The sequence below is a fragment of the Callorhinus ursinus genome, unplaced genomic scaffold (genome assembly GCF_003265705.2).
Source record: "Callorhinus ursinus isolate GAN/ISIS: 27379988/994484 unplaced genomic scaffold, GSC_fseal_2.0 scaffold92, whole genome shotgun sequence".
NCBI classification, from domain to species: Eukaryota; Metazoa; Chordata; class Mammalia; order Carnivora; family Otariidae; genus Callorhinus; species Callorhinus ursinus.
Window position 1 is genome coordinate 2,094,402 of NW_027397154.1, and position 15,221 is coordinate 2,109,622.

The 15,221-nt window shown below is 38.2% G+C and overlaps 1 protein-coding gene across 10 annotated transcripts in view; it reads left to right on the forward strand.

Moving 5' to 3' along the window:
- NUP210L (nucleoporin 210 like) overlaps positions 1 to 15,221 on the forward strand; it is an 82,793-nt gene that overhangs the window by 22,951 nt on the left and 44,621 nt on the right. For all 10 annotated transcript variants that reach the window (XR_012376918.1, XR_012376920.1, XR_012376919.1 and 7 more), the window contains 5 exons: positions 847 to 1,002; positions 4,016 to 4,214; positions 5,800 to 5,945; positions 12,092 to 12,313; positions 13,411 to 13,584. Coding sequence is in view for 7 of the 10 variants with exons in the window: in XM_073888513.1 (XP_073744614.1) it covers positions 847 to 1,002; positions 4,016 to 4,214; positions 5,800 to 5,945; positions 12,092 to 12,313; positions 13,411 to 13,584 (897 nt within the window). In the remaining 3 variants the exon portion in view is untranslated. The remainder of the gene's footprint in view (positions 1 to 846; positions 1,003 to 4,015; positions 4,215 to 5,799; positions 5,946 to 12,091; positions 12,314 to 13,410; positions 13,585 to 15,221) is intronic.

Consider the following 15,221-nt stretch of genomic DNA (forward strand, 5'->3'; position numbering starts at 1 on the left):
CCCCCCCCCCCTTCCCTCCAGAACCCTCAGTTTGTTTTTCAGAGTCCATCATCTCTAATGGTTCATCTCCCCCTCCGACTTACTCCCCTTCATTCTTCCCCTCCTGCTATCTTCTTCTTCTTGGTTAATGTTAATTTTTATTTTCCCCTGATCCTAATAGTATAATTGAGTTTCTGTTGATAACTATGCCATATTCTTGAGTACTATCATCATAACAAGACTCGCTGTACTTTCTGTCTCTCTTCCTCATATCCTTTACTTATGACTTTTGTAAAGTTTTTGTCAAGCTCCCTTGTGCTCTTTTTGACATTTTGTGATACTGCCAATTATATAACCTCCTTTCAGTTTCCCTTGCCCATTTAGCTACTTTACTATAGGATCACAGTTTCTTTTTTTTAAAGTTTTATTTATTTAAGTAATCTCTGCACCCCACGTGGGGCTCAAACTCATGACCCCGAGATGAAGGGTCACATGCTCTTTCGACTGAGCTGACCAGACACCCCAGCATCACAGCTTCTTAATATGTCCAGAAATAATTTGTTATATAGTTTTATTATTATCTTATTATTATTTATTTTTAAGATTTTATTTATTTATTTGAGAGAAACAGAGAGAGCATGAGCTGAGAGAAGGAGAAGCAGACTCCCCGTTGAGCAGGGAGCCTGATATGGGGCTTGATCCCAGAACTCTGGGATCATGACCTGAGCCGAAGGCAGATGCTTAACTGACTAAGCCACCCAGGCACCTTATTTATTTCTTATTTCTTATTTCACCAGATTTTACATCTTTACTTACATTCCATTTTCCTCCTTTGGCAGTTAAATATAAAGTTGTATTTTTTCACAGGTAGAGGGTGGCAGTGGCAACTTCACTTGGACCTCTTCTAATGAAACAGTGGCCATGGTGACCACTAAAGGAGTTGTGACTGCAGGTCAGGTCAGGGGGAACAGTACTGTTTTGGCCCGAGATGTACAAAATCCCTTTCGATATGGAGAAATTAAGGTAAACAGCTCTCCAAAGAACCTTATTATAACCCCTGAGACATTGCTGTCTAAATTTAAGTACAGAACATGTTTAAAAATCTTTCTAGTCCAAATTGGGTATTTGAAAATTATGCTCAAATTCAGTCTGGAAGTTCATCTTCCTTAAATATTCCTGGACCTGTGTTGAATCCTGCTTCACTTAATAGCGAGTTACTGAATGGGTGTTTTTGTTTCCTTGTCTCTAAAATGGGGATAATGATAATATCTACCTCAAAGTGTTATTGTCAGAATTAAATGAGATAATGTTTACCTCAACGCTTGGAATATATTCAATATTTAATATTATTTATTTTTGTTACTGTGTTTTGTCATATTATCATATATATGACCTTCATAGTAACTTTATTTCTGATCTCATATTTGTCAGTCTGTTTCTAAAGATTGAAAACTCCTTTTCACTATATTATAAGACCACATTACTGTTTTTCCCCCACTTCTGATATATGTTCATGTATGTTGTTGTTCCCTGAAGAACTCAGTGTTTTGTTATCATTCAGTTAACATTTACTGAGTACCCTTAAGACATTTACCACCATGATACCATACCAGGTATCATAGGACATTCGAAGAAACATAACATATTATCTTACTTTAAAGAATCTAAATTCTGATAGGAAGATCTAGTCACATGAAGTTAAATAACACTTTTAAGGAAATGATGTGAGTTATTTTAAAGCAGTATATGATTGAGAGCTACTTAAATTGTATAGTAAAAGTATTATTTATAAAATAAAAATCCTTGGGGGCACCTGGGTGGCTGAATTGGTTGAGCGGCTGCCTTCGGCTCGGGTCATGGTCCCAGGGTCCTGGGATCGAGTCCCGCGTCGGGCTGCCTGCTCAGCGGGGAGCCTGCTTCTCCCTCTCCCTCTCCTTCTGCCTGCCCCTGTGCCTACTTGTGCTCTCTCTATATCTCTCTGTCAAATGGATAAATAAAATCTTAAAAATAAAATAAAAATCCTTGTAGATGTGACTAATCAGAGACTATTACGAAGAGATGAGAACTTGAACAAGACTTTAAAAGATAGAGCCAAACTAAGACCTAAGAGTCAAAGTCAACCTGCTGTTTTTTTGATAAAGTTTTATCAGAACACAACCAACCTCATTCATTTATATATGGTCTCTAGCCACTTTCAAGCCACAACTACACAGTTGGGGGTTGCCGCAGAAACCCTGTGGTCCCCAAAGCCTAAAATATTTGCTATCTGGCCTTTTCCAGAAAACATTTGCTGATCCCCTACTGTAGACCAATAGAGGTTTTTTTAAGGTTAATAATATGGTGAATCTTGTGTTTAGAAAGTATCTTTTTTCTGTCAGACAACAACTGTATTTTTTAAAAAAGGAACAGAAGATAATTGCTGGTGCTGTATACTAGTAGACTAGAATCAATTGACTAGAGAAAGGAAGGCAAAGAGTGTCCAGTGAAGCCTGAACTAGTAATGTATTGAGAATAGAGAGAAGGGGAAAATGGAGGGTTATTTTGGAGGTAGACATAGTCAGATTTGATGCCCAGTGGGTTGGGGAAAAGTGAAGCATTTATTTATTTATTAAAGATTTTATTTATTTTTTTGACAGAGAGAGACACAGCAAGAGAGGGAACACGAGCAGAGGGAGTGGGAGAGGGAGAACAGGCTTCCTGCAGAGCAGGGAGGCTGATGCGGGACTCTGGGATCATGACCTGAGCTGAAGGCAGACGCTTAATGACTGCACCACCCAGGTGCCCCAAAAGTGAAGGATTTAGACACAGGCATTTCTAACTTTGGCAGCTAGGTGGATAGAAAACACAGGAAAAGGAAAAAGCGGAAGATGATGAATTCAGTTTTGGATACATTCAGTGTGATTCACCTATGGAGCATCTGGGTGAATGGTGGTAATTGGAAATAGGGCTCTGAAGTACAACTGAAAGATTAGGACTAGAAATAAAAATTTGGAATTATCAGTATATGGTTTGTCATTGAAGTTTTGGAACTGGATAAGATTTCCCAGGAAGAGCATGTAGTCAGAAGAGAAGACAGACTCTGAGTACTATGTGTCGTTATAAGGGACATAGGCAGAACAAGATGAACTAGCAGAAGAAGCATAGAAAGTGACAGAAAAAAACTGTCCCTTTGGGCTGCCATAACAAAATACCACAGACCAGGTAGAATATAAAACAGAAGTGTATTTATCACAGTTTTGGAGGCTGGCAAATCCAAAATCACGGCATCAGCAGATTTGGTGTCTGGTGAGTGAAAATTCCTGATTCATGGAAGGCTGTCTTTTTGCTGTACCCTCACATGGCGAAGGGCTAGGGAGCTCTTTGGGGTCTCTTGAATGAAGGCACTAATTTCATTTATGACCTAATCACCTCTCAAAGGCCTCACCTCCTAAAACCATCATGTTGGGGGATTAGGATTTCAATATAGGAATTTGAGGGGGGACACAAACATTCAATCTATAGCAAAGACAAAAGATTTTTTTTTTTAAAGATATCAAGAAAAAGGAGGTGCTCTGTGTCTGAAGTCAGCAAACTTGTAAAGGGCCAGATAGTAAATATGTTAGTGTTTGTAGACCACATATATACTCTTCTATTCTTCTTTGTTGTTGTTTATTTTAAAACCTTTTAAGAATGTAAAAACCCTTCTTCACCTAAAAAACTAAGAAAATTGGGCACTAGCCATCATTTGCCACACGCCTGCTGTTTGGTGAAAGATGCTTTAGAGGAATCAGTTGATGAAGGAATGAAATGAGTGACATGCTCAGCACCCAACCCCCAACACACACATGATATATGATACATATTTTTGTATTTAAAACATACATATATGTTTATGTACGTATGTCTTTAAATATTTAAGGAATGTGGGGCACCTGGGTGACTCAGTCTGTTGGGCATCTGCCTTTGTCACCTGAGCCAAAGGCAGCCGCCCAACCGACTGAGCTACCAGGCGCCCCTAACATAACTTTCTTGAAAGATTAAATTTTTTTCTCTCCAGATATATGTCCTGAAACTGAACAAAATGGAGCTGTTACCATTTCATGCTGATGTGGAGATTGGCCAGATTATAGAAATCCCCATTGCAATGTATCATGTAAATAAGGAGAACAAAGAAGTCATCGTGTTCACAGACTGCTCTCATTTATTGTTGGATCTGAACATGGATAAGCAAGGAGTCTTCACTCTTCTCAAGGAAGGTAAGGGTAGGCCTTTTATTTTCTCCTTTCTTTGTCATTGAATGAGAGGACCAATCATCAATTCAGGAACTACAAATTATAGTCTGAATTCACATATTACCTTTCTTTACAATGTTTTTATTTGTTCTGTCAACCACCTCATTATAATGTAATTTAGAAACAAAAGCCCAACAATTGAATAACATATTCAAAGAAGCGTTGTGGCCATTCCTTCAGCTCAGATGAAGGTATTGAGCTCTTTTCCTCTTTCTTTAAATATATCATACCTCTTTCTAGGTTGGCTATAGTACCATTATTAAATTTATTCAAAAAAAGAGTATTTTTTTCTAATAAAAGGAGAATGTGAACAAGCTATCCGTAAAGACTAACATCATTTCCTGTTATTGAATATCGTGTGTGATCCTGATTACCATTGTTTTTTAATCAGTAATAATAGTAGTAGTAGCATATAACATTCACTCAGCACTTACTATTTGCTAGGCTCTATTCTGAATACTTTCCATATATTAACTCTTTTAATTCTCGCAATACATCTATAACATGGACTTCTGCCTTGCCCTTACTAAGTATACTATATAATATCTCTTTCCTCTTCTCAGTTCTCAAGGTGTGTCTCCTAACTTTTAGGCCCTCACTATCTCTCACCTAGAATATAACAATATCCTCCTAACTGTTGCTCACCTTTGATAATCCGTGGCTATGAGATGGACCTTCATGAAGCTCACTTTTTTTTTTTTAAGATTTTTTTTGATTTATTTGTCAGAGTGAGAGAGCAAGCACAAGCAGGGGGAGTGGCAGGTAGAGGGAGAAGCAAATTCCCCACTGAGCAAGGAGCTCGATGCAGGACTTGATCCCAGGACCCTGGGATCATGACCTGAGCCAGAGGCAGATGCTTAACCGCCTGAGCCACCCAGGCGTCCCTGAAGCTCACGATCAATACTGCTTTTCTTGCTCAAAAAATGTGAGAGGTTTCTCCTTACCAGTGGAATAGAGCTGAAATCCTTTTAGTTTAATGTTCAAGGTCTCTACAAGATAACCCAATCTACTTTTCATAAAGAAATACTACTTCTTACTTTGGCTTCCTTTAATTATGGCTCCAGCTAAACAGACAGTTAAAATTTCCTGTATAGCTCCTTCATATACTCATGTGCATCTCATTTATATTTCTGTCTTTGCTCATTCATCAGTTTGAGATACTATCTTCTACATATCTAAATTTTCCTTGATCTCTCCAACTAGAAGTAATCTTTCTGTTTTCTAGACCTCTATACTGCTTATCATTTTCTACAAATCCTTTAATTTATGTAAATGTTCACTCTCCCCTTCTAAACTATATATGCCCTGAAGTTAGGATCTTGGCTCATATTTGTATCCTCACTGAACATAAAATTGTGCCTTACATGGTATATATCTGTTAATAGAAGGAAGAGATTTTTATATCAATTTGATATAAACTGGGGCCTAGTAGTTAGTGTGCAAGATCAAGATGTTTTTTAATGTATTAAAATTCTTATATTTCTGTAGACTGATCCCCTTGAGAACTGACTGCTTATTACCCTAATGAAGTCATGTTTTTGATTTGCAGGTATTCAAAGACCTGGGCCAACACACTGTTCTAGTACACATATAGCAGCCAAATCTCTAGGCCATACCCTGGTAACAGTGAGTGTGACTGAGTCTGAAGAGTACTTGGAGAGCAGTGCCACATTTGCTGCTTATGAACCTCTAAAGGTGAGACATTTCATGGTAAGGAACTGGCATATCTTTCCATGGAACCCACTGTATCCACTTAGAGGCTTCCCAGCTGTCTGTGATTTCTATTAAAGATCAGTTATATTTGTGTTTTCTTTATTTACCAGCTCTGTCGTCAAACCTGAGTATCAGGGAATTTACCCCCTCATGTTTCTGCCACAGAATATCTTTTAAGTTGTATCAGTAAGTTTTAGATATTCCCCTTTATTTCTTCTTTTTTATTGAGGTATAAAATATGTATAATAAGGTACATAAAGTACACTAATCTTAAGGTACTATTTGATTTCTTACATGTGTATATATCCCTGTAAACACGACCCTGAATAAGATATTGAATATTAGTGTGGCCTCTTTTGAAGAACTCTGAAAGAAAACTTTATCATAGAGGGGGAATTAGTCATCTTTAACCTTTATACTTAAGGATTTTCAGCATAACAATCATTATTTAAGGCCCTAAGGATTGGTCCATTATAATTGGGACATTATGACAAGTGGCAGTTCAAAACAAAAGTTGAGCCTGGTATGCATTCATATTTGAATCCTTCAGGAGCTAAAATTGATGTCTACAGGTTCTTGCTAATAGATACTGACAAATCCTGAGTCAGTGTCTCTTGGAATAAGGGGGCATCCATAGGGGGAAAAATTAACACTAATGAAAGAAGCAAGGTAAGTTATTAATTTTAAAAAATTTGCATTTTAAGTTGGCCTTATTACACATTATGTAGCATAAGTATTAAACATACGGTTCAAGCATATTTCATTTGTTCTCAGGGGATGAATCATCTTAGTTGCCTAATTAAGTGAAAGTACTTGGCTGTGGCTCATTGTCACATTAGGTTTTTTATTTTATGATTATTCCCAGCCTTATTTTGTATTTATTGAGTGTCCACAGATCAGATCTCCCCTGGATGAAAACCGCCCTTAAAGGAAAGGAAGTAAGATGATGATTTTCCTTTTCTATGTAGTGCTTTGGTCATATATTTTTCCTTTTACTTGCTTAAAAGAATATGTGTTTTCTACCTTTGTTATCAATATTATGTTTCAGTATGTGGTATAGTTCTCAATTTGTCCTTTTACATATCAGTCCAATTCAGTTGATCTGATTAATTTTGGACTATGTGTCTAGGAAAAAGGAATAATCTCTGTCTTGCTTTCTGAGGGAGGCCTTCTGTGAAACCTCTAATTCTATTTCTTCTATTAGAGGATTGTATGGCACACTGTACTGTGCCTTTTTGTGATGCCCATTATACTCTTTACCTACTTCAAATCTGTCTTTCCCAAACCGTGAGCTCCACTGTGAGGCAAGACCTTATTTGTCTTTTTATTACTATATCCCCAATGGGCCATCAGTGAATACTTGTTGAATTGAATTATATAGACATTATTTAAGAGAATACTGCCACTAGACATAGGAATGTTTAATTTTAATAGTATTCAATAATAAATATGATTGACTAGTTCAGGGAAGAAATACTAAGGCATGGTTTGCTTATATTTTTAATGATTGCTCAACTCTACTTCAAGTTGCAACTTAGTCACTGTTGTAGATAGACACTGTGTGCCACATGAAAATAACCTACCGTTTGATAATGCTTTATTCTCCTAAAACAAGTTTGCTCATCTGTAATAGGATCCAACTGCTCTGTATACTGGAGTGAATAATACCAGTCTTGACTATACCTCTTAGGTGAGAGTTCTTTGAGAAATAGGATGAAGTATATAGATGTATTATTTTATATTTTCAGGACAAAAGTTCTTTGCTAACTTAATAAAATATCCATTTAATGGGTAAATTCTTAGAAACATACAATCTCCCTGGGGCACCTGGGTGGCTCAGTCAGTTAAGCATCCGACTCTGGATTTCAGCTCAGGTCATGATCTTAGGGTTGTGAGATTAAGCTGCACGTCAGGCTCTGAGCTCAGTGGGGAGTCTGCTTGAGATTTTCTCTCTCCCTCTCCCCCTACCCCCTTCTTTCTCTCTAAAAATAAATAAATCTTTAAAAAAAGAAGGAAACATACAATCTTCCAGAACTGAATTAGAAAGAAATAGAAAATCTGAACAGACTGATTGTTAGTAATGAAATTGAATTGGTAATCAAAAAACTGCCAACAAACAAAAGTGCAGGGCCAGATGGATTCACAGGTGAATTCTACCAAACATGTAAAGAAGCGTTAATAGCTATTCTCAAACTATCCCAAAAAATAGAAAAGGAAGGAAAGCTTCCAAATATATCCTCCAAGGCCAGGATTACCCTGATACCAAAACTAGACAAAGACACCATAAAGAAAGAAAACTACTAGGGGTGCCTGGGTGGCTCAGTTGTTAAGTGTCTGCCTTTGGCTCAGGTCATGATCCCAGGGTCCTGAGATCGAGCCCCGCATTGGGTTCCCTGCTTGGCAGGGAGCCTGCTTCTCCCTCTTCCACTCCCACTGCTGTGTTCCTGCTCTTGCTATCTCTCTCTGTCAAATAAATAAATAAAATCTTTAAAAAATAATAATAATAATAAATAAAAGACAAGAAAACTACAGGACACCTGGGTGGCTCAGTCAGTTAAGCATCTGCCTTTGACTTGATCATGGGGTCATGATCCTGGGGTCATGATCCTGGGGTCCTGGGATCAAGTCCTGCATTGGGCTCCTTGCTAGGCAAAGGAGCCTGCTTCTCCCTCTGCCTGCCGCTCCCCCTGCTTGTGCTCTCTTGCTCTCTCTCTCTGACAAATAAATAATCTTTAAAAAAAAAAAAAAAACTACAGGCCAATATCACTGATGAACATAGCTGCAAAAGTCCCCAACAAAATATTAGCAAACCACATACAGCAATACATTAAAAGGATCATTCACCGCTGAAATCAAGTGGGATTTATTCCAGGAAAGCAAGGATGGTTCAGTATTCACAAATCAATCAGTGTGATATACCACATCAACAAAATGAATGATAAAAATCATGGTTATTTGAACAGATGCAGAAAAAGCATTTGACAAAATTCAATATCCATTAATGATAAAAACTCAACAAAATGGGTATAGAGGTAACATACCTCAACATAATAAAGACCATATATGAAAAAGCTACCGCTAACATCATACTCATCGGTGAAAAACAGAGCTTTTCCTCTAAGACCAGAGAAAGACAAGGATTCCCACTCTTACCACTTTTATTCAACATAGTATTAGAAGTCCTAGCCATAGCAATCAGACAAGAAAAAGAAACAAGAAGCTTCCATATTGGTAAAAAAGTTAAACTATCACTTTTTGAAGATGACCTGATACGACACATAGGAAATCCTAAAGACACCACCAAAAAATACTAGAAGTAATAAATGAATTAGTAAAGTTGCAGGATACAAAATTAATACCCAGAAGTCGGTGGTGTTTCTATACACTAATAGTGCAGTAGGAGAAAGAGAAATTAAGAAAATAACACCATTTACAATTGCACCAGAAAGAATAAAATATCTAGGAATAAATTTAACCAAGGAGGTGAAATACCTGTACTCTGAAAGCTATAAAACATTGATGAAAGAAATTGAAGATGACACAAACAAATGGAAAGATATTCCATGCTCATGGATTAGAAGAATTAATATTGTTAAAATGTCCATATTAGCTAAGACAATCTATAGATTCAGTGCAATCCCTATCAAAATGCCAACAGCATTTTTCACAAAACCAGAACAAATAATACTAAAATTTGTATGGGACCACAAAAGACCCCAAATAGCCAAAGCAATTCTGAAAAAGAAGAACCGAAGTTTGGAAGTATCACAATCCCAGATTTCAAGATATGCTACAAAGCTGTAGTAATCCAAACAGTACAGTATGGACATAAAAATAGACACATAGATCAATGGAACAGACTAGAGATCCCAAAAGTAACCCATGATTATATGGCCAATTAATCTTCAACAAAGGAGGCAAGAATATACAATGGGGAAAGGACAGTCTCTTTAATAGATGGTGCTGGGAAAACTGGACAGTTGCATACAAAAGAATGAAACTGGACCATTGTCTAACTCCATACACAGAAATAAACACAAAGTGGATTAAAGACCTAAATGTGAGACCTTAAACCATAAAAATCCTAGAAGAGAGCATAGGCAGTAATTTCTCTGACATCAGCCAATGACATTGAACATTTTTCTGGATGTCTCCTGAGGCAAGGGAAACAAAAGCAAAAATAAACTATTGGGACTACATCAAAATAAGAAGCTTTTGCACAGTGAAGGAAACCACCAACAAAACAAAAGGTAATCTGTGGAATGGGAGAGGATATTTGCAAATGATATATCTGATGAGGGGTTAATATCCAAAAAATATAAAGAACTTATATACCTCAACACTAAAAAAACAAAGTTCGATTAAAAAATGGGCAGAGAACCTGAAGAGACATTTTTCCAAAGAAGACATACAAATGGCCAACAGACCACATGAAAAAGATGTTCAACATCACTCATCATCAGGGAAATTCAGATCAAAACCACAGTGAGAGATCACCTCATACCTGTCAGAATGACTAAAAAAAGAGAAGAAACAGCAAGTGTTAGTGAGGATGTGGAGAAAAAGGAACTATTGTGCACTGTTGGTGGGAATGTAAATTGGCGCAACCACTCTGGAAGACATTATTAAGGTTCCTCGTAGAACTATCTTATGATCCAGTAATTCCACTACTGGGTATTTAACCAAAGAAAATGAAAACACTAATCTGAGAAGATGTCTGCATCCCTATGTTTATTGAAGCATTATTACTATTTTTTTAAAGATTTTATTTATTTGAGAGAGAGAGAGCATAAGAGAGGGGAGGTCAGAGGGAGAAGCAGACTCCCCGCTGAGCAGGGAGCCTGATGCGGGACTCAATCCTGGGACTCCAGGATCATGACCTGAGCCGAAGGCAGACACCCAACCAGCTGAGCCACCTAGGCGCCCTTATTGAAGCATTATTTACAGTAACCAAGATGTGGAAGCAACCCAAGTGTCCATCAAAAGATGAATGGGTAAGGAAGATGTGATGTGTATGTACACACAGACACACAGGAATATTAGCCATAAAAAAAATGAGATCATGGCATTGTGCCAACATGGATGGACCTAAAGGGTATTATGATAAGTGAAATAAGTCCAGCTGAGGAAGACCAATGATTCCATACAATTTCACAAAACAAATGAATAAATAAACAAAAAGCACAATCAGTCCTGTCAATAAGAGAACAAACTGATGGTTGCCAGATTAGTGGGGGTGGATAGGCAAAATGGGTGAAGAGGAGTGGGAGATACAGGCTTCTAGTTATGGAATGAATAAGTCATGGGAATAAAAGTCACTCTGTAGGGAACATAGTGGTACTGTAATAGTGTGGTATGGGGACAGATGGTAGCTACACTTTTTTTTTTTTAAGATTTTATTTGTCAGAGCACAAGCGGGGGGAGCGGCAGGCAGAAGGAGAAGCAGGCTCCCCACTGAGCAAGGAGCCTGACACGGGACTTGATCCCAGGGTCCTAGGATCGAGCCCCATGTCGGGCTCCCTGCTCCACGGGAAGCCTGCTTCTTCTCCCACTCCCCTGCCTGTGTTCCCTCTCTGTCTCTCTCTCTCTGTCAAATAAATAAAATAAAATCTTTAAAAAAATTAAAATGCTTATACAGCTACTTGTTCAATACCTTTTATGTGCCCAACATTGTACTAAATCCACTAAGGAAGAGACATTCTCTTTTAAAATTTAGGTAGAAGATATTCTCTTCTCTGAATAATTTTACATAACTAGAAAGCATAAGAAGAATTATTATGCTCTTATATGTGAAACATTTGACACATTCAAACAGCACTAGGAGATATACTAGTGTACAAATGAATAGTAGAGATGGGTATTGTAAGAACTTAGAGGATGTGGAAGTGGTTGTGGTCTGGAATGATTAGATATTAATGGGTAAGGTGACACACAAGTTAGGCCTGAACGATAGATAGGATCTAAATGAATATAGAGGTTGAGAAGCATCCAAGTGAGAGGCATTGTATACATGTCTCCTGATTTGGGAATTAAGTCTAATGTCATTTTCAGCAATCAACCAGTTTTCACTTTAGAAAACTGTTGAGTTCCCTGACCAATCAAGGATTCATTTCTTTGAATGTCATCAGGCTGTAAACCCTGTGGAGGTGGCATTGGTGACGTGGCAGTCTGTGAAGGAAATGGTGTTTGAAGGGGGCCCCCGTCCATGGATCTTGGAGCCCTCCCGATTCTTTCTGGAGTTGAGCATGGAGAAGACAGAGAAAATTGAATTAACACAAGTCCGGCTGCCAGCTAAGAGAAAACAGAACCAGTACATCTACCGGGTCTTGTGCCTGGATTTAGGGGAACAAGTAAGTAGGAAAATGATCTTTTTCTAACATTTCTTTTAGTAGTAATACCCCAAATCTTTTGTACTTCCAGCCATTCCTTTTCAGATTCTAATGGATTTCATTTATAGACTAGATAGGGAAATTCTTTTTCTCTTCCAGATTTTTACTTAAATTCTAGTTAGTTAACAAAGGAAAATTCTAATTATTAATGGTTTTTTTAACTTTACTACTCTTTAAATGTACTCAAAGATTTCACACGTTTGAGAATTCTTGCAGTCTACTAAATGGTTCAAGATCGTTTTGTAGTAATGAACTTATTTCAATCGCTTTATCACTATAATTCATTGGCTTGTTGTCTAGACTGGAGGATATATGGTTTCCCACCTCCAAAAAAATGCAAGGAAGGGAAAGTTGAAGCGTCATCTATTAGCAATTTTGATTGGTTAGCAATTGTGAGTGGTGAGCAATTTTGAAGAACAAGTTAGATCTGTGCAGATAAGATGGTAAGCGTGTTGCCCTTTATCCAGTTGAATTAGTTTTATTATTTTAGAGGATCCACCCACAGCTGTGCCCTGCTTCTGTCAAACCAGTAACAAAGGTTTGCAATTTGACTAGGGTTGAGAATTCAGTGTATGACTCTGTAACCAGCCCACAAGGAATCGACGTATGATTTTAATTTAATAAGAACTGAGCTTCTTTCTAACCTCTTTGTGAACTTTGTTGTGTATGTGGCTGGCTGTCAGCAGTGTCATAGTCCTCACCCCTGTTGGAGCCCTCTTGTCTTTTGTCTTCACATTCTGTTACTCATTTGGTGCTACCACCAGAAAAAGGTTGAAACACAAAATAGTTTTTCCACTTTTTACCAACTGGTAAATAAAAGATTTGGTGGAGAAAAAGACTGAAGTAATTGATCAGAATTAGATTTTTTAATGTTCCCTTTGTTTATAAATTTCCATGATACCCTTGTTTCTCTTAGCCACATGATTAAGAACTATGATGATTATAGTGTCCAAAGGGATCCTGTACTGGAGTTTGAATAATTCTGACATGTGTAGATTGGAACAACTGACATCACGTGTCTACCCACAGTTGCCTCTTGCTCCGCTGTTTCCTTAAAGGCTCTGACATTCCGAATTGGAAATCATCCAGGTGTCCTGAACCCCAGTCCAGCTGTTGAGGCTGTGCAGGTACGCTTCATGTGTGCCCACCCTGCCAGCATGTCAGTAACCCCAGTATACAGAGTGCCAGCTGGTGCCCAGCCATGCCCTCTGCCACAGCATAACAAACAGCTGGTAAGTACAGTGTTTCCATCTAACTTGGTACTTTTGTCTTCCACACCTTAGAGATAAATGGTCTCAAGTATAGCTTTTGTCTTATTAAAGTGAAGGAAACATTTATTTGTTATTCATTTTCTGACAGCCTCTGTAAAGTCTGTAAATAATGAAACTAGGTTAGAATTGGCTACACTTAGTGACACTTTAGTGACTTAGTTTGCTTACTGTACGTAGGGACATAGCTTGTAATTGTGGCAATGAACAATGGAGATGTCTCTAAACTTCCAGATAGTTTGGATAATATCTTTCCCTACCAGATCTTTTATTGGTAAGTAATAGAATTTATTTCTACTCTAAACCCACCATGAAGAATAATGATAAGCAGGGGGCGCCTGGGTGGCTCAGTTGGTTAAGCGACTGCCTTCGGCTTAGGTCATGATCCTGGAGTCCTGGGATCGAGTCCCAAGCAGGGAGCCTGCTTCTCCCTCTGACCCTCCCCCCTCTCATGCTCTCTCTCTCATTCTCTCTCTCAAATAAATCAATAAACTCTTTTAAAAAAAAAGAATAATGATTAGCAATAATGTAACTAGTAGGGATTGAGGAATAAATGAGTTTTCTAACCTAGAAACTAGAACATCAGACTGTATACTAAATGAGGTAGACTTTAATTACAAGCATAGGAGAATGGAAGTCCTTTCTTAGCCTATGCAGAACAGAACAATCAATTATTGCTGTTTTACAGATGGAGAAACAGACTCCTAGAGGTTAAGTAATTTCTCCAAAGGCATAAAGCTAGAAAATAGCATATTCTGTTCGACTCCAAAGCACGTGTTATTGACTTTTATACTATTCTGCCTTTTTTTAAAAAAATTATTTATTTATTTATTTATTTGTTAGAGAGAGGGGGAGAGAGAGCATAGCAAGGGGAGTGGCAGGCACAGCAGGCAGAGGGAAAAGCAGACACCTGCCAAGCAAGGAGCCTGATGTCGGACTCCATCCCAGGACCCTGGGATCATGACCTGAGCTGAAGGCAGACACTTAACTGACTGAGCCACCCAGGCATCCCCTATTCTGTCTTTTTATTATAAAAGAGCAAGAATATGAGATGTTACAGGTTAGGAACTCATTTTTTTGAGAACTAAATTCCACATGAAATATTATTTGAAGTTTACAAATGATGTACTCTTTTAAAAAAGATTTCTTTAGTTCAGAGAGAGAGAGAGCGCTTGGGGGAAGGGGCAGAAGAAGAGGAAGAGAGAAACTCAATCGGACTCAGAGCTGAGCATGGACCCCGACATGGGGCCCCATCCCACAACCCTGAGATCAGACCTGAGCCAAAACCAAGAGTCTGACACTCAACTGACTGTGCCACCCACACGCCCCTATAAATGATTTGGTTTTTAAAAAAGCACTTAGGTGGAGCAGAATAAAAGTTATCCATATAATTGTCATTCAGTGTCACTTTTTTCAATTGAAATAATTTAAATTTATAGAAAATTTGCAAGAAAAGGGGCACCTAGGTGGCTCAGTTGGTTGAGCATCCAACTCTTGGTTTTGGCTCCGGTCTAATCTCAATGTCATGGGATTGAGCCCCATGTCAGGCTCCATGCTCAGTCTGCTTGGGATTCTCTCTCTTCTGTCCCTCTGCCCCTCCC